The sequence below is a fragment of the Mytilus edulis genome, chromosome 3 (assembly GCF_963676685.1).
Source record: "Mytilus edulis chromosome 3, xbMytEdul2.2, whole genome shotgun sequence".
NCBI classification, from domain to species: domain Eukaryota; kingdom Metazoa; phylum Mollusca; class Bivalvia; order Mytilida; family Mytilidae; genus Mytilus; species Mytilus edulis.
This window is the reverse complement of record NC_092346.1, coordinates 9,603,513-9,624,547: the sequence shown is the minus strand read 5'-3', so window position 1 is coordinate 9,624,547 and position 21,035 is coordinate 9,603,513. Positions and strand designations below refer to the sequence as shown.

At 32.2% G+C, this 21,035-nt stretch overlaps 1 protein-coding gene across 2 annotated transcripts in view; it reads left to right on the top strand.

The window, feature by feature from the left end:
- The window catches only part of LOC139515754 (protein jagged-1-like), a 59,351-nt gene extending 42,030 nt beyond the window's left edge, over nucleotides 1-17,321 (top strand). Inside the window, exons 12-22 of one of the 2 annotated variants that reach the window (XM_071305435.1) lie at nucleotides 1,786-1,950; nucleotides 3,126-3,239; nucleotides 5,990-6,103; nucleotides 6,981-7,094; nucleotides 7,579-7,723; nucleotides 8,540-8,625; nucleotides 9,505-9,743; nucleotides 10,730-10,996; nucleotides 11,559-11,690; nucleotides 13,325-13,490; nucleotides 14,499-17,321. In XM_071305435.1, coding sequence (XP_071161536.1) covers nucleotides 1,786-1,950; nucleotides 3,126-3,239; nucleotides 5,990-6,103; nucleotides 6,981-7,094; nucleotides 7,579-7,723; nucleotides 8,540-8,625; nucleotides 9,505-9,743; nucleotides 10,730-10,996; nucleotides 11,559-11,690; nucleotides 13,325-13,490; nucleotides 14,499-14,953 — 1,997 coding nt within the window. In that variant the 3' untranslated portion in view covers nucleotides 14,954-17,321. The remainder of the gene's footprint in view (nucleotides 1-1,785; nucleotides 1,951-3,125; nucleotides 3,240-5,989; nucleotides 6,104-6,980; nucleotides 7,095-7,578; nucleotides 7,724-8,539; nucleotides 8,626-9,504; nucleotides 9,744-10,729; nucleotides 10,997-11,558; nucleotides 11,691-13,324; nucleotides 13,491-14,498) is intronic. The other variant, XM_071305436.1, reaches the window with a different exon arrangement.
- Nucleotides 17,322-21,035: the final 3,714 nt, after the last annotated feature.

Sequence of the window (21,035 nt, the reverse complement as noted above, 5' to 3'; positions counted from 1 at the left end):
CATTCTTGCTCCACACATTACATCCGTCGTGTTTCCCAAGAGAGAACGTTGATATATGAAATGGGATGATTAGGCATTGAAAAATAGTGGATTGATAGTACCAAGTTCGAAAATCTTTGTTGCTGCTAATGTGAGAAATTTTTAAATTCAAACGCATTATTCAAGAGTAGGGATCACCTAGGCTGTCACCCGTAAAACAAAAGAGACATTAAAAGATAAAAGAAGACCAAGCACGACCCGGAGAACTAGAGGAAGTTTAACATGAACCTCTTTTTCTCAAAACTTGGGTTCAACCCAGGTGCTGTGAAATCGTAAGCAGATTTTGCTTCTTGTATATCACCCACTGTATTGATAAGTATACGTTTGTGTTATAGTTTATTCGGTAATATCAAAGTTGAGGAAGAGAGGACAACTAGAGTTTGACAACGACAATTTTAACATATACATATATTTCATGGCTGTCAGACACAATGCACTCGAAACGCTAGCACATCGGGCGAACCAATATATCGCTTGGTATCTTTGATGAGTTTATTTTTCAGTCGACATATATGGTTAATCCCACTTTTATCTTTTAGTATCTTTTATTGATGTTAAAAACGCTTGCATATCAGATGTAAAGATATTATTATGTGTACAAATAAAGGCAACAGTAGTATACCGCTGTTCGAAAGTCATAAATCGATTGAGAGAAAACAAATCCGGGTTACAAAATAAAACTGAGGGAATAAGAGGAGAACTGAGACACAACAGAAACACTGAAGTGCAACAACAAAAAAGACAATGCATCACACACTATAAGATAACAACTGCCATGGCGTCCGTAGCATATTCGAAGGAATGATTTCAACTTCACCATTTAGAACATTTGGTTTAAAAGCTTCCTTTGGAGCAGTATACTTCTATAATGAAACGAATGATAAAAAACGCAAGCCCAGAAATATCGTATCAAATGTGAGAAAAATATTCCATTTGCAGGCGCTGTTGAAATGTTGCTACATCGAAATGGAAAGTTCACTATGGGAATATGAAATTATCTCTTTTGTTGTAAAGATTTGTTGTCAAACCGACCCTCATTGTCAACTATTTCTAGATGATTGTCAAGATATGAGTCGGACTTATTGTAGGTTTCTAATTCACCTTTAGTATCTTCCTAATGTTTTCAACAGGAATACTATTTGTAATTAAGATATATATGGCAAAGAAAAACGCTTTAGGCAATGTCTATGTTCTGTGGTAGTTCATGCAAATTTTCCTAATTATATCTTTTAATCAGTTTTATTTTATTAAAGGTACAGTCAGATATTGAGACTTTTATGTCTTTCACAGTGACGCGTATTTAGAGAAAACGAATTTCTTCATAATACTATTTTTGTGTCCATTGTATTATTTCTGACATTTATACAATAGATAAAAATGACTGTTACCCTAATCCATGTAGAAATAGAGGATCTTGTTTGGATCTGGTAGCTGATTTCATTTGCCAATGTCCAAACAGTTTGAAAACCAAAACGACAATGCATCACACACTGAAACGAACTATGAGATAAAAACTGCCATTTTCCAGGACATTTTAAGAAAATAATGGTGGGTTGAACCTGGTTTTGCGGCTAGCCAAACCTCGCGCTTTTATGTCAGTGTTAAATAAAACACTCAAACGATAACACTACATGACAGGACTACAGTACAAATATAAACAAGCACATTACGGAAAGAGAAATACAATAAAAAAAAATTAATTTCAAATCTATACCTACTTTAATTAAAAAAAAATTGTTGTTGTAGTGATTGACAGCTGTACAATAGCTTTACCAAATAACAACTCAATAGGAGGAGTACAGCTGATCTCATCAAATGTTTGTGGAAAGCACGGGATCTGTATAAGTAGACCTGGCGGCCAGTATAGTTGTGTTTGTGATACAGGGTTTACTGGAGCATATTGCCATGAAAGTAAATACAAAATACTCTTTTAACGTTCTTTTAGATTTTTAGCAATACGCTTTATATGAATTCTAGAAACTTTTGGTCCTCAATGCTCTTCAATTTCGTACTTTATTTGTCTTTATAACATTTTTTAATTCGAGCGTCACTGATGAGTCTTTTATAGACCAAACGCGCGTTTGGCGCAAATACCATATTTAATCTTAGTATCTATGTTGAGTTTAATTATAAAAAATATTCATTCTGAAAATCAAATCCAAAGATTATTTATGATTTTTTTAGTAGACACTTGAAATCCCAAGCGATTGGTGAACTTTGCACATAATTTGTTTGAAAGCAACTTGAAATATTTTTTTTTAAATGTATGGCTCTAGTGCTTCTAACTACGGCAGACTTTTATGCTTTGATCGTTTATTTCATTTATAACATACTGAAACGTCAATCCAAATTACATTTAGCCAGAAATTAACAAATAACAATGCATGTCCTCGATAATGTATATAAGATTTTCGTGTGTATTTCAGTGTAGACGACATCCAATTAACTTTCGAGATGATCTCCGTAATATTCCGATGGTCACTCAACCTTGTATAAGCATGAACTAAAAATACAAATAGATCGGCGAACTCGTGCAATTAGATTGTTCTAGGTCTGTTTGATTTTATGTGCTATGTTAAAACTAAAATAAAATCTCATTTTTACCTGTATAGGAATTCGTTTTGGTAGATCGAGTCAATCAATAAATTGTGTAACCTTTGTTTCACTTTTAATGTTGACATTCTTTTTTCAATGGCTGAACACGAATTATTCATGAATAACCAATCTAGAGCTAATGGGTTGAATTGAAGGTCACAATTCAACAGAGATGTTTTTTTGCTCATGTAGACGATACTGAACTGAATTGACTGATAAAAGCAAATTATCATTTTATTATTTCACTTTTATTAATGATTGAACCAAACAAAACCACATTCTATTATATTTTCATAATTTGCAGCTAGAGCCCCCTTTTAACGGACAAAAGTCCTCTTTTAAAACGAATTCATATGTTTTGTCAACCGATCACTTCATTTATCAAAAAAATGTTGGCAGTTTTTTTAATAATTACTTTATTATGCTTTGCATTTCTCAAGAGAAATTGTGTAAGTTCTAAGTTGTATCACAACCATTTATCTCATTTTCAGATATCAACGACTGCCTCAGTAATCCATGTCAGAACTCAGGCACTTGTGTAGATATGGTTAACTCATTTCAATGTATATGTAAAGAGGGATACGAAGGCCTACTGTGTAACAACAGTAAGTTATACATGTTTTAATTATATTTTGAGAACTATCCATTGATTAAGGTTGAGTTGTTCTTGTTCAGAAATATGGTCTGACCGAAAACTTCAGACCAAAGTCTGTTTCTAAGTTTTGTTACAAGTCTTGTGCATTAGAAAATAGATGGAATAGACTATGATGGTACTTCTAGAACACGTTTTGCGATTATAGATAATCCTAAGACTAAATTATAACACATACAAGGCTCATGATAAACGTTTTTGTCTTATGAATACTATGTTTTATTAGTATCAGAAGTATATTTCAAAGGGAACTAACTTGAAGTAAAATGGTAGGAGAAATATATCCCAGGAGTACATTACCTTACCCGTATTTGGCACAACTTTTTGGAATTTTGGGTCCTCAATGCCCTTCAACTTTGTATTTGTTTGGTTTTTTAACAGTTATGATATGAGCGTCACTGATGAGTCTTATGTAGACGAAACGCGCGTCTGGCGTATTAAATTATAATTCTGGTACCTTTGATAACTATTTACACCACTGGGTCGATGACACTGCTGGTGGAAGTTTCGTCACCGAGGGTATATCCAGCCCAGTAGTCAGCACTTCGGTGTTGACATGAATATCAATTATGTCATTTTTATAAATTTCCTGTTTACAAAACTTTGATTTTTTTTGAAAAACTAAGGATTTTCTTATTCCAGGAGTAGATTACCTTACCTGTATTTGGCACAACTTTTTGGAATTTTGGGTCATCAATGCTCTTCAACTTTGTATTTGTTTGTTTTTTTAACAGTTTTGATCTGAGCATCACTGATGAGTCTTATGTAGACGAAACGCGCGTCTGGCGTATTAAATTATAATCCCGGTACTTTTGATAACTAACTACTGAATATGACAACCATTCTAGTAGCAAGTTCATCGATCACAACATTTTTCATTTGTTACATTGATATTGTGTTTTTTTAACAGTTTATGTTATGTAATTGTATTTAAATTAAAGTAGGAAGACACTATCGGCGTCTAGTCCATACGCACCTATAGATATAGGAAGATGTGGCGTGAGTGCCAATGAGACAACTCTCTTTCTGAATATGACAACCATCCTAGTAGCAAGTGCATCGATCACGACATTTTTCATTTGTTACATTGCTATTGTGTTTTTTAACAGTTTATGTTATGTAATTGTATTTAAATTGAAGTAGGAAGAAACTATCGGCGTCTAGTCCATACGCACCTATAGATATAGGAAGATGTGGTGTGAGTGCCAATGAGACAGCTCTCTATCCAAATAACAATTTACAAAAGTAAACCATTATAGGTCAATGTACGGCCTTCAACACGGAGCATTGGCTAACACTGAACAATGAGCTATAAAGGGCCCCAAAATTTCTAGTGTAAAACCCTTCAAACGGGAAAAAAAACGGTCTAATCTATATAAAAAATGTCTGTCTATATCTTTGACCTTCCATTAACATCATGTAGTATATGTATTGTTGAATATGACTATTTGCAAGTTTAGTTTTGATAACCATCCTAGTACTAAGTGCATCTATACTGGTGTTATTGAAGTGGTACTTCATTATTATTTTGAATGTTTGCTAAATACATGTAATTTTGGAGAGGCGAAAGGACATTCAAACTCCTAAGTCGAAAATAAACTGAACTCTCCATAGCAAAAACGTAAAAGACCAACAGACAAACAACAGTATACAAAATACAACAAATACCCTAAAGACTGATCAAACCCCGTTTCACATGTGACACTCTGCTGATATCAGTTCAAACTTACTGGTACTTCTATTTTCGTCGGTCATATTCGAATGAAAAAAGAAGGAAAAAATTGTGGAAACAACGATTGGAACATATCCGTCTCCATTTGTGAAACAGATATAAAAAAAACGGCCAACTAACTCGAGATGGCGTCCGTAATTTTCGAAATGATGATTTCAACTTTATCATTGAAAACTACCGGTTTAATAGCTTCCTTTGAAGCAGAAACAAGATAAGAATGATAGGAAACACGAGCCCTGATATATCGTATCAATTGTGAGATATATACTCCATTTACAGGGGCTTCTGGAATGTTGCTACATCAAAATGTAAAGTTCACCATAGGAAGATGTTTTGTTGCAAAGTTTTGTTTTCAACCGACTCTTATCGTCAACTATTTCTAGATGTTTGTCAAGATATGAGTCGGACTTATCGTAGGTTTCATTTTTGGTATCTTCCTAATGTTTTCAACAGGAATACTATTTGTAATTAAAAAGTAAAATCACAAAAATACTGAACTTAGAGGAAGATCAATTGGGAAAGTCCATAATCACATGGCAAAATCAAATAACAAAACGCATCAAAAACGAATGCAAAAAACATCTAGACGGCTCCTATGTTTTGTGGTAACAAACATATGTTACTAATTCTATCTTTTTATCGGCGTTGTGTTATCAAAAGTAGTCAGATTTTAATACCAAGCACAAGCCCAAACTAACAGTCTTATCTAGCAAAGTCTTTCAAGAGATTACGAATAAAAATCAAACCATTGCATCTTATTTCCATTTTCGAGGGATTTTAAAGACAATATTATAATTTGTCGTAGCGGTTAAAGAGATAGAATTAACATTTGTCTCATATTAAAAAAACGGCCTATGTGATTTTTTTAAAAATATTTATGTCTTTCACAGGGACACGTATTTAGAGAACACGATTTTCTTCACAATGCTGTTTTTGTGTTCATTGTATTATATCTTACATTTATTCAATAGACAAAAATGACTGTTACCCTAATCCATGTAGAAATAGAGGATCTTGTTTGGATTTGGTAGCTGATTTTATTTGCCAATGTACGAACAGTTGGAAAGGGAAGACATGTGCCCTGAGTAAGTATTTTGGTCAAGTTTAGTGATATTGTGCAGTTTGAATAAAATATATGATATATTCGTAAATGCGAAAAACAATGCTACGAAATAAAACATCTTAAAAAGACATCAGAATACAATCTTAACTTACATTTTTTAACATAAGTGCAACTGTTTCCTTTTAATAGTTTGGTAGACTTGTGCTCTATATAATGTTATGCTCAAAAGAGATATTCATATAAGCAATGATCGATCGAATGAAAGCGTAACAATCGGGAGAGCGTTCATAATGTATGTTATGTAAGTAACATACATTCGATTAAACAGATTCATTTTAAGGAAATATTTTACATATGCATTTCGTTTGTATGTTTTCCTTTTTTTCTTTTGTTTATCATCAATAAGGAGCGGTAAACTTATTGGAAGTTCATTTGAATATAATTGTGACTAACATTAAGATTATTCGCCTTTGAATCATTTATTGCATGCTAAGCAACAAAAGAGACGCAGGCGAGTTATAGTGATATTGATTATGAAAAGACAAATATCTCTTTTAGTTTTTGTTAAATGCAAGCATAAGTATTTTAGAAAGCAAATTATAATCATATATTATAGACAAAGTTATATTGGTTGCCCGAGTCACAATCCTTATCTCAGCGTGTTTAAATTAGGATCCTTTTATTGTCATTATTAACAAGATTGAAAATTGGATAAAATTAATGATGTATACTTTTTCTAAATGCTAAATGATGAATACGTCTCAGGATCTGGTGACCCTTCCAGAGCATGTAAATTAAGTCCCGTTTTCAATTTGTTTGGTTAGGGTTAGTGTTGCTCAGTCTGTGAGTTTCCGTATGGTGTAATGCGGACTTGTTTTAATTTCTTTATTCTCTTACAGGGGACTCACATTGTGATAATTCCACATGTCTTAACAAAGGAAAATGTATTGACTTGGAAACAACTTTTACCTGCCAGTGTCCGGATATTTATGAAGGAAACACTTGTCAAATTCGTAAGAAACTTCTTTTTGATATACATTGAAAGTTTAAATACAGTAAAAAATGAAAATAGTTTCTTCATTGATAGATATTTATTTGACCTTAAATAGAAATACTTCAATATCATTTTTACAAAATTCAGGAAGTTTTCCAGTTTGATATGTTTATTTATTTACAAATTACAAGAACTCCCTCGTATTAAAATTTTCAAACACTTAAGAAATACTCCACTTCTATTTCAGAGAATACTAATATGTATAGTTGATTAAAGAAGCTGTTATCAATGTAGTCTTTATCTTTATCAGGGGCACACTTTGGTTGGGTTTTTTTTGCAATAGAAATGAATAAGCCGTACATTGAACTGGAATGGTTTACTTTTATAAATTGTTATTTGAATGGAGAGTTGTCTCATTTGCACTCGCACCACATCTTCCTATATCTAATGAAATACAAATTTGACGAATGATTAATATTTTTAATTTTATATTGTATATGTAGGATCGATTAATGCATGTGATAATTTACCATGCAGAAACCATGGAACATGTGTGAACAGTGGAGATACTTTTACTTGTTTATGTAAGGAAGGATTCGAAGGATCTATGTGTGAAATCAACATTAACGATTGCAATCCATTCCCATGGTGAGTTAAGAGATTACAAAATTTGCAAAAACATCAACAGAAACAAGCAAAAATTAAAAAATAATGATTAATAAGAAATCTTTTAACTTTCAAACCAGTACTAGTATTTGTTAAAGAATATTACTGCAATTTGCGATTGCCAAATGTCTTCTTCCGTTTATATAATGCATTAATGCTGCAAAGAGAAGATTACCTGTTTGGGCATTTCTGTGTGTAACCAGTAATAAAGTAAAAAAATAAGGCGGATGTGTCATACTCATAACAATGTTCACGTGACGTTACAAAGAAAAAAAAATGAAAAACGCGATTGTGGTCAAAGAAGACTTAAAAGTCGGCAGTCCGAATCAAACACGAAATTGAAGAGTTTTTCAAGCCATCAATGCATCCCATGTCAACATAAAGAGCTGACTGCTGAGAAGTTGATAACCCAAAACACGAAAGGTTTGATAGTATTATCATCGACTAAATGGTTGTAAAAACTCATTAAAGATAGCAGGGTAAAATTTAATACGTAGCATCGCTAGGAGCTATGTGACGAAAAGGGACATCAAACGACCAAAATTCAATTTCAACTGTGCCTGTGAAGCTGAAATCTCGTTTTCCAAGTAATTTTTGATTTCTCAACGTTTAATTTTGTAAGCATACGCAATGCATCAAGCCAGTACTCAAAAACTCTCTCATGGTAAAAATATGCTGATTCTCAAAGTACTGAAAAAGTGGTAACTGTTATGTCATTCATAGTTCTATTTAAAGATTTGGTTATTTCCTTATTTTCTTGCTTACTTACTTGCTGATTTCTTATTTGTACATTTGAAGTTATAATGGTGGTCGATGTATTGATGGTGAAAACTGGTATATTTGTGAGTGTGCAAACGGCTTTGCTGGACCCGACTGCAGAGTCAGTAAGTGTTCAAAAACTTTGCACCTTATTCCATTAGCCATAAAGAAAAATAACCTTATTTTAACTGTGCTATTTTGAGGCAAATACTCATTTGAGACACATTTCGAATTCAATGGTTATTTAAGTTATAAGACTCAATCTATAGAATAATGCTCAACATTTAAACAAAGACATTGATACTAAAGAATGTACAAATGTATTATAAATAAAGGCAACACTAGTATATCGCTGTTTAATAGTCATAAATAGACCAAACGCAAACTAAGGAAAACACATAAGTCGTAAAGGAGCAACCCTGATGTGTCGGTAAAAATAACAAAGATCAGCAAAACAATATATATTGTACGCATGATTGAGCAACACGAACCAACCTAAAAAAACGGTGATGAGTTCAATAACTGCGAAGTAGTCAAGTCTTCCTGCCAGATAGTGAAATCGTCAGTGCGGTTCCTGTTACAATATTAAAATATTCAACCTTTGATTCATAGTTAAAGGAACTTTAAAATATCTTCAATATTATTATTACGTTCAGAATATATAACGGCAACTATTTTATCTATGAATTATTGAACTTTTGCTATCTAACAGATATGGCAATATACGTATATTATCTTAACCATGTTAACAACGTACTTTACTTGAATACATGAAAGAGATTATAAATATGCATTTTCAGCATCAAATTCTTGTCTCGTGAGTGAAAACAAAGATTAGAAATAACTTCTCCTTCTCAAAAAACCGTGTCAGATTATTCTAAATTGTAAAACGATTGTATATTATATCCTGATATGAAGCTTTCTTTGATAAGTCATTGTTCTTGCAGTGCCTCGGGAAAACACATGCCATGATATGAACTATTCTCGCTTCTTCTTTTTTTTAGACATAAATGAATGCATATCGGATCCATGTACATTTGGCAGTACATGTGTTGATGGTATAGGATCTTTTAAATGTATATGTCCACCTGGTAGAACTGGAACATTATGTGCGGAGGTGGCGGGAAAAACGCCTTCACCATTGTCTTGTCTGTTTAATAGACGCACATATCCTGATAAATTAAAATGGGAGCATGAATGTAATTCTTGTAGCTGCGAAAACGGTGTAGTTACTTGTAGCCAGGTAAGAGCAGATCTTCTTTTCTGTTAGTAGACGCACATTTCATGATAAATTAAAATGGGAGCATGAATGTAATTCTTGTAGCTGCGAAAACGGAGTAGTTACTTGTAGCCAGGTAATAGCGTAACTTATTTTATTCGCTATAACTTATTAACCTAATTTTCTTAGAACAGAATTGTACTTCTTATTATTTATTATAATTATTGGGAAAACTGTAAAAATATAGGATTATATGAGATGTGGTGTAAATGCCGATGAGACACCTATTTAATAGAGCCCAAAAGACGTCGATGTAAGCTATTATATGTCAACGTATGGTCTCTTTAGTAAACAATTATGCCTTTTTCTATTGAGAAGTCTGGTCATTCTATTTCAGTAAGAAATATGACCCTTTGAGTTTCAATTTTTTACAACAAATGTTTGCACTAGCTATTTTATGTATCATAAACCTAAACGCCCTTAACGCATAAGGTTATTAGAATCCTATCATTTCAATATGAATTGAATATAACAGGCAATTTCGTTAGTTACACCAAATATAAATGTTTACGTCAAAGTACTATTATCAAACATCAGAAAAATAAAGGAAACAGTAGTATACAGGTGATCAAAATTCATAAATTGAATGAGCGAAAACAAGTCTGGGTTAAAAAGTAAAACTGAGGGAAACACAATAAACTGTAAGAGGAAAACAGAGAAACAACAGGAACACTGAAGTGCAAAAAGAGAAACAAAAGCCAACATACATAAAAACGAAATATTTGATAACAAATTCCATATCTTGACTAGGTACAGAACATATACAATCGAATTAAACAGGCAGACAAAACGTTCTTAAATCAAAATGATCTATACCTGTAAATATCTGATATAATTGTCCAAGTTGAATCCATTTTGAAAACATAAAGCGTTGACTTAGAATATTGTCCTTGTTTTACAGTTTTAATCTATTATGTAAATACTAAAGCGTTATTGCTATTTTGTTTCAGATTTGGTGTGGACCATCGAACTGTCTCAATAATTCGAGATACGTAGGAAATGTTTTAGTATGCTCTGAAGGTCAGACTTGTGTTATACAGACAGATAAAATATGTTTTACTCCGCCGTGTGTTCCTTGGGGTCATTGTGAAGAACTCAGGGAAAACAAAGACACCATTCCTTATCATGTGGATTCAAATTGTGAATCGAACAGTCCTCAACTATCTAATAATTGTGCCAAGATTTCTTTGATATTTGACAAATCAAAAACGCCAGCGGTGAGTTCACCTAAAAAATCATTTCATATTCTTCTCTTCTCTATTTCTTTATACAGACTGTATTAACTCAGTTCAATATGTCCTTAGTAGCTTGTACAATATTTTAGGCTGAAAAAAGAAAGAGACGATACAGAGACGGCAATCCTGATGTCAAATAGAAAGAGACATCACTAAGTACAACAACAAAAAACAATCGACGCAGAGACATATAACAGTAAAATTCATACAAAATAAATATCCGCAAAACGAATCCAATAAAAAGTGGCGAGCTCAGGTGCTCCGGAAGGACACTAGTTTCTGCCAGACTAATGACGAGTTTCTCAGCTGAGGAAAGATTAATAGTTCCTTTACAATTGAAGACGAGTTACCGCTAAAGATCCAATATAACGTTTCGATGTTGCATAAAAACAATTTAAGATATGCGAAAAACCGTAAAAAGATATTAAAATAATATATTTTTGGCAACTTTGATTTTTTCCTCACTTGTATGCAATCATGTTCTTAAGGGGTGATGTCTAAATCCCAGTTTTGTATTTTAATCATACCTGTATTTGTATTGCAGGGAGTATCTGTTGAAACAATTTGTAATACAATTCGAAGGTTACCTGTGCTTAAGACATTGTCTAATGACCAACATGTATATGTTGTCTGTAATTTACATAAAGTACGTCTTAACGCAGTAGATATATTTTTGGTAAGTTTTTCACATCGGTTTTAATTCAAGCATATACTTCTGTTAAAATCTACTTGCAATACTTAAAATTGAGAATGGAAATGGGAAATGTGTCAAAGAGACAACAACCCGACCATAGAACAGACAACAGCAGAAGGTCACCAACAGGTCTTCAATGCAGCGAGAAATTCCCGCAGCCGGAGGCGTCCTTCAGCTGGCCCCTAAACATATATATATATACTAGTTCAGTGATAATGAACGCCATACTAAACTTCAAATTGTACACAAGAAACTAAAATTAAAAATAATACAAGACTAACAAAAGCTAGAGGCTCCTGACTTGGGACAGGCGCAAACATGCGGCGGGGTTTAACATGTTTATGAGATCTCAACCCTCCCCCTATACCTCTAGCCAATGTAGAAAAGTAAACGCATAACAATACGCACATTAAAATTCAGTTCGAGAGAAGTCCGAGTCTGATGTAACAAAAGAAAATAAATAAAATGACAATAATACATAAATAACAACAGACTACTAGCAGATAACTCACATTCCAGCTCCAGACTTCAATTAAACTGATCGAAAGAATATGTCTTCATCAAATGAATTACCATCACAGTTTTTAATGTGAAAACAATGCATTACAGAAAAAAAAATGGCTGCTCTTAAACGAACAACAAAACAAAATAATACTACTTATAATACACGATGGTCTCGAAGCATAGATTATGGGTATTGACGTTGTTTATCATCTTAATAAAGTGTTATAATATTCTTTTATTTGTCTTTATGAATATTACTTTTACTGTTTAGTCTGTTTTTGGTGATATCCATTTGACTAGAATTCGTTCCTTACCTGTACATCCCGTCAGTGTGTTATCGTGCTATGGTTAAAATTTTGTTTTGTTTTGTTTTCTTAAAGCTAATGTGCTTTGTCTATATTCCGTTTTGTGTTTCGTTTTTACATAAGACGTGGCTCTGTACTTTTCTTCTTTTTTTTTAAATTTTGCATATGTATTTGTCTATAAGTCTTTTTGTGTTTCTTTGTTACATTTTTGTTTGTTTTTATAGTGATTAAAATTATAACACAATGTTGACTGATGTTCCCCTATTTGTATCATTTTACCTAGTGTTTCTGTTTTTGTTCAAACATAGTTCCCAGTATGATGCAATTTTATGCGACTGTCATACAATTTAGAGTTATAGTCCGCAAATTTCCTACATAAGAAAATGCTTTAACTGAGTCAGGAATATGTCAGTTGTCGTCAATTCGTTTGATGTGTAAACTTGAGCCTTTGATTGTATCATCTGATAATGTCATTTGAATTTTCCTCGGAGTTCAGTATTTTTGTAAATTTACTTTTTACAACGACGCTGATTTGCTGGCTCCTAGCTTGTGAATCTGTTGGGGCTAAACATGTTTGTGAAAGCTAAACACTTTTACAACCTGCAGGTCGGTAAACATTAGAACAAACTATAAAAATCAGTTGCGTATAGCTCGTCATGAGAAAATATTCGCTATTCTTTATTTGATAGTTCGGAATTTTTGTAATATACATGTGTATGTCACTTAAAAACTATTACTAAATGATTCGGAAATTGTATAAAACCCTGTATGTCTGTAAAGTTCATTTCTACTTATACAATATTTCAGTCAGTGGAAGCTACTAAGTCAAACAATCAGATAGATGCCACACTTAAAACAGCTATCGACAACATAACTCAAGTCATTAGTCATAAGCAGACAGGAAGTAGTGCTCTGGCAGCTGTAGTAGAAGTAGAGGTGTTGATGACAATGTCTGACAACACACTAACTATGGGTATCATCAACTTTTAATTATTAGAATATAAAATAATGCAAAGGATACGTGTTTCTGTGTAATTATGACGCTATTCATTGATGTGGTCATAATTATGAATTAACTGTTTATTAACTTTGAAAGTTTTAAAAAACTAAAGACTTTTACGCCAGAATTGATTACCTGAGCTGTATTTGACAAAACTTTTCCTGAAGTTTGGATTCTTAATGCTCTTCAACTTTGTATTTTATTTGCCCTTTTTGCCCTTTTTGATTCGAGCGTCACTGATGAGTCTTTTGATGACGAAAAGTGCATCTGGCGTACAAATTTAATGCTGGTATCTTTGATGAGTGTATAAATTTACAGACATGATGAAGTACAATATCGATCAAATTCACCAAAGAAACAAACCAAGCTTATAACTAGGTATGTCAGACGCGTGTGTCGTCTACATTAGACTACTCAGTGACTCGCAGTTCAAAATAGTTGGAAGGTCAATCAAAAAGGAAGCTGAGGAGCGTCGAAAAGTTGCCCAAATACGGCTAAAGTCATTTATGTCGGGGGAATAAATCCGTAGGACATTCTTTTTTCCTGTATGATATACATTTAGCTGTTGGTTAAACTTTTTTGCTGTTTCAGTGTTTGAAATGCATCGTATCCCTTTACCACGACAACTCCTTTTACTTGTGGGTGTGGTTGCATATTTAATCTAGCGAATATTGGAATGATTTAAATTAAATATAAAGTTTTAATTCTAAATGCACAAGATTATGTTTTGGGACTTAAACCGTTAGACGAAATAAACGCAGATGATTTTGGTAGTTGAGACAATGTTCTAATGGCTTGAATTCTCTCAAACGTTTTTATATTTTTGGCTTTCAATAATTTTAGCGAATCAGATAGAGGTTATTTTACGATAACACAAATAACACATTTAACTGTTAAAAATTCTAACAATAATAACCTTTTTTAAACTAACATCTTATATTTGTACTCGTAATCAAGATGTATTTACATTTTATCTTTCAGAATCAGTTTACCTCATTCCAGTAATTTGTTCAGCGATTGGTGTTCTTGGCATAGTGATCATTGCTCTATTAGTTGTGTTTCATGTACGACAAAAGAGACGATTTGAAAGATCAAATGCACATGCTGAGTATATTGAACAAAGAACAAACAATGAAAACGAAGAAAATTTAAGACGATATAAGAATCCATTATTCTCAGAAACTAATAAAGGTGCTGAACACAAAAAAACGAAGTTAGAGAAAGAGTTAGATAAAATTGAAAAAAGTCCCATGCAAATCATATCAAAGTCCGATTCCATTAACGAATCATCAACAGTGTCTCCTCCAAAAACAAAGGTCAAAGACATTAACATAGAACTTTCAAAATCAAGGGCGAAAGCGGCGGAAAGACAAAAGGAGCTAATTGATATTTCAAAGACAGTGGGAGTTGATATGGAAAGCGAAGTCATGGTTTAGTTTTGTACTCTGTATACATGTTTTAAGGTCTTGGAGTAATGTTGGCCTTGGTTAGTTTTTATACCCCCGCTTTAAAAAAAAAGGGGGGGTATACTGTTTTACCTCTGTCTGTACTTCCGTCAGTCCGTCAGTCCGTCCGTCCCATGAATAATTTTCGTCGCATTTTTCTCAGGAATTACAATACAAGGATTTCTGAAATTTGGTTTCAGGGTTTATCTAAGTCAGCTATACCGTGTGATGCGTTTTCAGATTGATCACTCGACAACTTCCTGTTTACCGAACACTTGTATGATTTTACACATGATAGCCAAGTTGAAAATTTTCGTCACATTTTTCTCAGGAACTACAATACAATAATTTCTAAAATTTGGTTTCAGGATTTATATAAGTTAGCTATACTGTGTGATGCGTTTTCAGATTCATCACTCGACAACTTCCTGTTTACCGAACACTTGCATATTTTTATACTATTAATATTATCCACTTGCGGCGGGGGTATCATCAGTGAGCAGTAGCTCGCAGTTTTACTTGTTGATTTTGGTTTTAAAAGAATGAATGAATTGTGTTTTATATTTGTTGTAAAATGAGAGTGTATGATACACTTGATACTATGGACTCATTGATGTACCTCTGATATTTGATAGACATAACAAGGCATGAATGACATGCACAAGGCATGCATTTTAATTACTATAATTACAAATGTATTTCATATTATCTCTTTTTCCTTTACATTCTTGCATACGAGATGGTCAAACAGTGAACTACTGATAATACAAGGTTCATACTTTAGTTAATGATGTTGCGATCCTGATTTACTTCTAGAACTTATCGTAAATAAATTTCACATCTCAATCGACAATTTATTTGTTACCCTTTTTAAAGCAAAATGTGAATTGAACTATTTCTTTTTACCATCAAATATGAGCTTATTAACTGAATTTTGTATTTGACATATATGCACTATTACCAATCGAACAAATTACTGTATTACTTGTGGGTATTTGTTGTGAAATAATATTCATACCCAAGAAAATCGTGCTATTAATCGCCACTATTGTATATTTACGTCTGATTTTTCCAAATAAAGAAAGCATTTCAATGAAACATGAGAAGAATTGTCACAAGACTTCTGAAGTGTAGGACTGTTAATGTTAAAAATAATGACAATAAGAATGATGTCTGTTGTAATTAAATTGCAGCTATGCTATATCTAGAGTATTTGAACGTTTTTCTGTAGAAGGCTAATGAGGTCTTACCGCTGCTTGTTAAGAATATAAATAACAATATGGTTGTCCTTTTATTCATTAACGTTGTGGTAAAATTACGTTTTCATGATTGGAATAAATTTCATCCCCCAATGCATGACCATGCAACGTTTTTATGTTTTTTAATCAATAGCAGAAAAATTCCAGGAACTTATTTGGAGTTTAATGATAAAATTGAATACAAAACACTTAATAATATGACATTTAATAAAATAGGTTGTAACTTTTTACATTATAATAAAATCAACTGTTATTGTACATCCAATTTATTTTTAGAAATGTTTTGAAAGATTACAACTTTTTACAGGATGTACCTAGGATTTTGCTTTTCTTGTTCACAGTCTTTGTGATGACGTTATTTATAATTCAATCAAAAAGAGTATAAACCTTTTTATTTTGATGATGACTTGTGTTAAGAAATTTAAGATTTTTATTATCTGGTGGCCTCATTTAAGTTATCCTTCAAAACATATGTTTTGATCCTAATGTTTTAACAATACAATGGAGACATATACAAACCAAGTTTCCTATTCTTCTTTGCACTAAAAGTACTATAGTATAGTTTAAAGATTTGAATTAAAGCTTCCTTTAATTTTGATGAATGACAACATTGTCCTCTCTTATTATATATGATTTGTCATAATAGTGGGTTTTTTTTCATAAACATTGACATATTATAGTTTTCTTTAACAAATGTACCTTCCACTTAAATAAAATCTTAATTGTAATAAATTCTAACTTTTATTTTTTATTTTTACAACTTGAAACAGATAAGATTTGCTGGTCTGATTGTGTGGTACTCAATTGGTCGAAATAACGTTCTTAGGTGTCATTCACTCATTAATAAGTTGTAACTACCCTTAAACGTATACCTTTACAACAAGAAAAATAAAAAAAAAATATATCAATTGTTACAAATTCCAATAAAATTTTCATTAATATGCTCAATATTTTTATTTTACCAATACAAAATATGTTCCATCCAATTATAAAAAGGCAGCATGTATAAATATTCATATATTTAAATCATTTTTACTTGATCTATATTTATAGAACAAAATCATCATATCAGAACATCATCATTCTATAAATTACAATAATTAAATAATCAAATAAAGAATCAATTAGGGCGACAGTAGCTTAATTCACTCCCACCGGTGGTCGTATTATTAAAAACCTCTGCATGGATTTAAAACTTCAACCGTATATGGGTATTTGATAATTTCTTAAGCTATTAGAAAACTATTTGATAAAAATAGTACCAATGTTTTCCATTTAATTAAAAAAATATTGCCACTATTTATGTATACAAATGGGTGGTTCCAGGACTTAAGGATTAGAAGGGGTTCCATTCGGAGAAAAAAAGATGTATACCCCAATATGTGAGGCAAATTTTAGCTGCTTTTATGCAGATATTATTTTTTTCTTATCAAAGGTGCCCGAACGACTTCTGCGCCCACTCCTGGCTCTGAATTCGCAACTGATCGCAGTTTATACTGGCATTTGCATAATCCATTTGAATTTCACTTGCATTGTTGTGCTATCATCTTGGATAAAGATAAGTATTGTAAAAACCTATGATAAGTTAGATTGTCGATAAAGTAAGGGGAAAAAAAACCATCTTAGAATGTGCTCTCATTATATCTTAATTCCTATCGACTAAAAAGCAACATCCATTATTATCAGTCTTCTTTTAATCTAAATTAACTTTTTATCAGAAAAAACGCAAATCTGGCTAAATGTGAAAATATCCATTCATCATTTATGTTTTCCTGGTAACTAATTTGGATCGATTATGATACCCTACAAATAAGGTACAGTTTTGTCTGGTAAAAACCTTTGGTGGTTTGAATTTTCATAATTTTGAAAGGCGATTTAATTTTTGATGGATGACAATTTGTATTTATCCATTTTTTTTTTAAATTGAAGTTGATAATGTATTTTAAATGGAGATGATGCTACAAGCTATCTGCATTAATTAGCAAGTAAAATTTGCAACGTAGAAGGTTGCGTATTATAAAAATCGGATCAGGCTTGTCAACAGTACAACAGATTTTCATTCAGGGGTGCACATGTATCCAAACAAATAGTTTTAAAGCTTTATGTTGTTTTTTTTATAAAGTGTATGACAAAATTGTATATTGTCAATATTGTTGTAGTAGCATGACTATCGTGAAAGTTTACGATTGGACAGGATTAAATACAAGTGGTTATTATCTGCATCAGATTCACTTACAAAAACACAAACTACACATGTTTTCTAAGCATCTATATATTTCATGTTTAGTAATGTATTTTCTTTATTTGTTATGATTACAATTAATTAAATAAATGATACTGTTGTATTAAAATCATGTGATTCGTACTACCATATTAGCCCTAAAATACATTTTCCATCTGTGTAAATAAAACTGTCATAAGAATTTATGTGCATAAATATGCCATTACTGTTTGTATATTTTTATATTTGGTTGTGTATTGCAATTTCGAATTGTCGTGAAGTATAATTGTAACCTTGCATCATCATATATCCATTGACATAACACTAATATGACGAAATTGGCTGGTGAAGAGCCTTGGCAATTTTTAAATATTCAGTCGAAAACAAGTCTGGCGATCGATCGTGTGTATTTTTGAAGACTTTTAGTATGTTGAACCATAACTGTATTCTGGTTAAATTTTTTTTTCGGCTTGTTGTTTCATTGACCAGATTTCCTTGTAGTTAAAGGTATCGAAATATGTGAAAAACTCAACTAATAATTTCAATATCAAAGCTCAGATGCTTAAAAATTTGTTTAATTTAACATATTAGGGATAAAGTGGACAGTTCTTCCAATATCTGATCAATACATAAAATTGTGTACGCCAAACTCGCGTTTCGTCTTCAAAGCACACATCAGTGACATTCGAATAAAAAAATATAAAGGCCAAATAAAAAAAACGAAATTGAAGAGCATCGAGGCCTCAAAACTCCAAAAGTTTTTCCAAACACATCTTGCACACTCCTGGGATATAAAATCTATAGTATTTCGTAACCGCTTGATTTATAACTATTACCATATCAATGATAAAAGTCTTTTCATAGGCGATCTACATATTTCATTTCTTGTTCTACGTACGTCGGAGTGCTTCCGATTTCACTATAAAAAATTAATTCAAACATCATTTTACTTAAATTATAATGAACTATTATCTAGTATACAATTTCAGTAACTATTTGTTTTTTGTGATATTTTTTATTCAGTTTCGTATAGTGTTTTGTCGAGTATTGTTATATTTAAGCATTATCTATTGTGTTATACTTGAATATATTTGTTTTATTTTGTTTCATAAAGATACTTATTTGTCATTAAACAAATCATGATATTTTTAAACTTACTTTTTTGTTAGGGAAAAATGCACATGATAAGTTTGTTAAGTCTATATCTTGTTATCTGCAACCACATGACCCTCGCCTCTTTCTGAAAACAAAAATAATTAGGAAACCCCGCTTTTCAGATCACTCTTTGTCCTAAATTCAGAGTAATTTGGGTGACCCGTATTCCGACTGTTTTGATTGGCATTTTACTATTAATACTGTCGAAAAACAAGACAAAATAGTTAGGTCCGAATCAATAGGCAGTTAATCGAGACAAAGTTCAGTACGATAAGTGAAAAGTAAAATCGCAAAAATACTGAACTTCAAGGAAAATTCAAAATGGAAAGTCCCTAGTATTTAAATGGCAAAATCAAAAGCTCAAACACATCAAACGAATGGATATTAACAACTGTCATTTAAGTTATCAAAGGTACCAGGATTATAATATTCCTGACTTGGTAAAGGCAATTTCTTATGTAGAAAATGGTGGATTAAACCTGGTTTTAAAGCTATCTAAACCTCTGACTTGTATGACAGTCGCGTCAAATTCCATTATATTGACAACGATGTATGAACAAAACAAACACAATAGGTAACAAGAGGCTGTCACAACGACAGCAAACCGGATTTATTAATATTTATTTGTGTCCTGGCAATATCACAAGAACCATTACTGATGAATGGTGAAAGTGAAAATCGTCAATATCAAATTTGACCTCCATTTTGTCATCAGTATCAACATCTTAAAATTTGAAAAGCTTAGATTGAATGGTTAATGAGTAAATGCAACAACTTGAATAAAACGTCATTTCACAATCTTTCAAGAACCATAACTCCTGAACGGTAAAAGTCAAAATCGTCATTATTGAACTGGACCTCCATTTTGTCATCAGTAACAACATATTAGGTAGAACAGTTCATGCGTAAATGCACGAACACGACTGGAAACTCCATTTTTCAATCTTTCAAGAACCATAACTCCTGAACGGTAAAAGTCAAAATCGCCATTATTGAACTTGACCTTCATTTAGTTGTCAGTAACAACATATTAAAATTTTAAAAGCTTTGGTTGAACGGTTGATGAGTTAATGCACGGACAACATTTGATTCCCGCCCGCCCGTCGTACATCCCCAAATCAATAACCGACATTTTTGTCACAAAAATCCGGTTAAAAATGTCACAAATAGGGGTACAACAGCAACAAGAACGCCACCAATAACGGGAGGTGATCACAGGTGCTCCCTTGACCATTACCTGTACAGAGGAAAACAAATGTACTGATCTTCAAAAAACTGTTCTTCATATGTAAAAGATTGTCGTCGGAAATAAAATGATTGTTTTTAGTAGCTAGGTTTAACGTGCAAATCTTTTAAGTGATGTAAAGTATTTCATCAATATAGAAACTCTTCATCTTTAACAGTAAACATGGCCGAATGAGAGGTAATATGGTCGTAA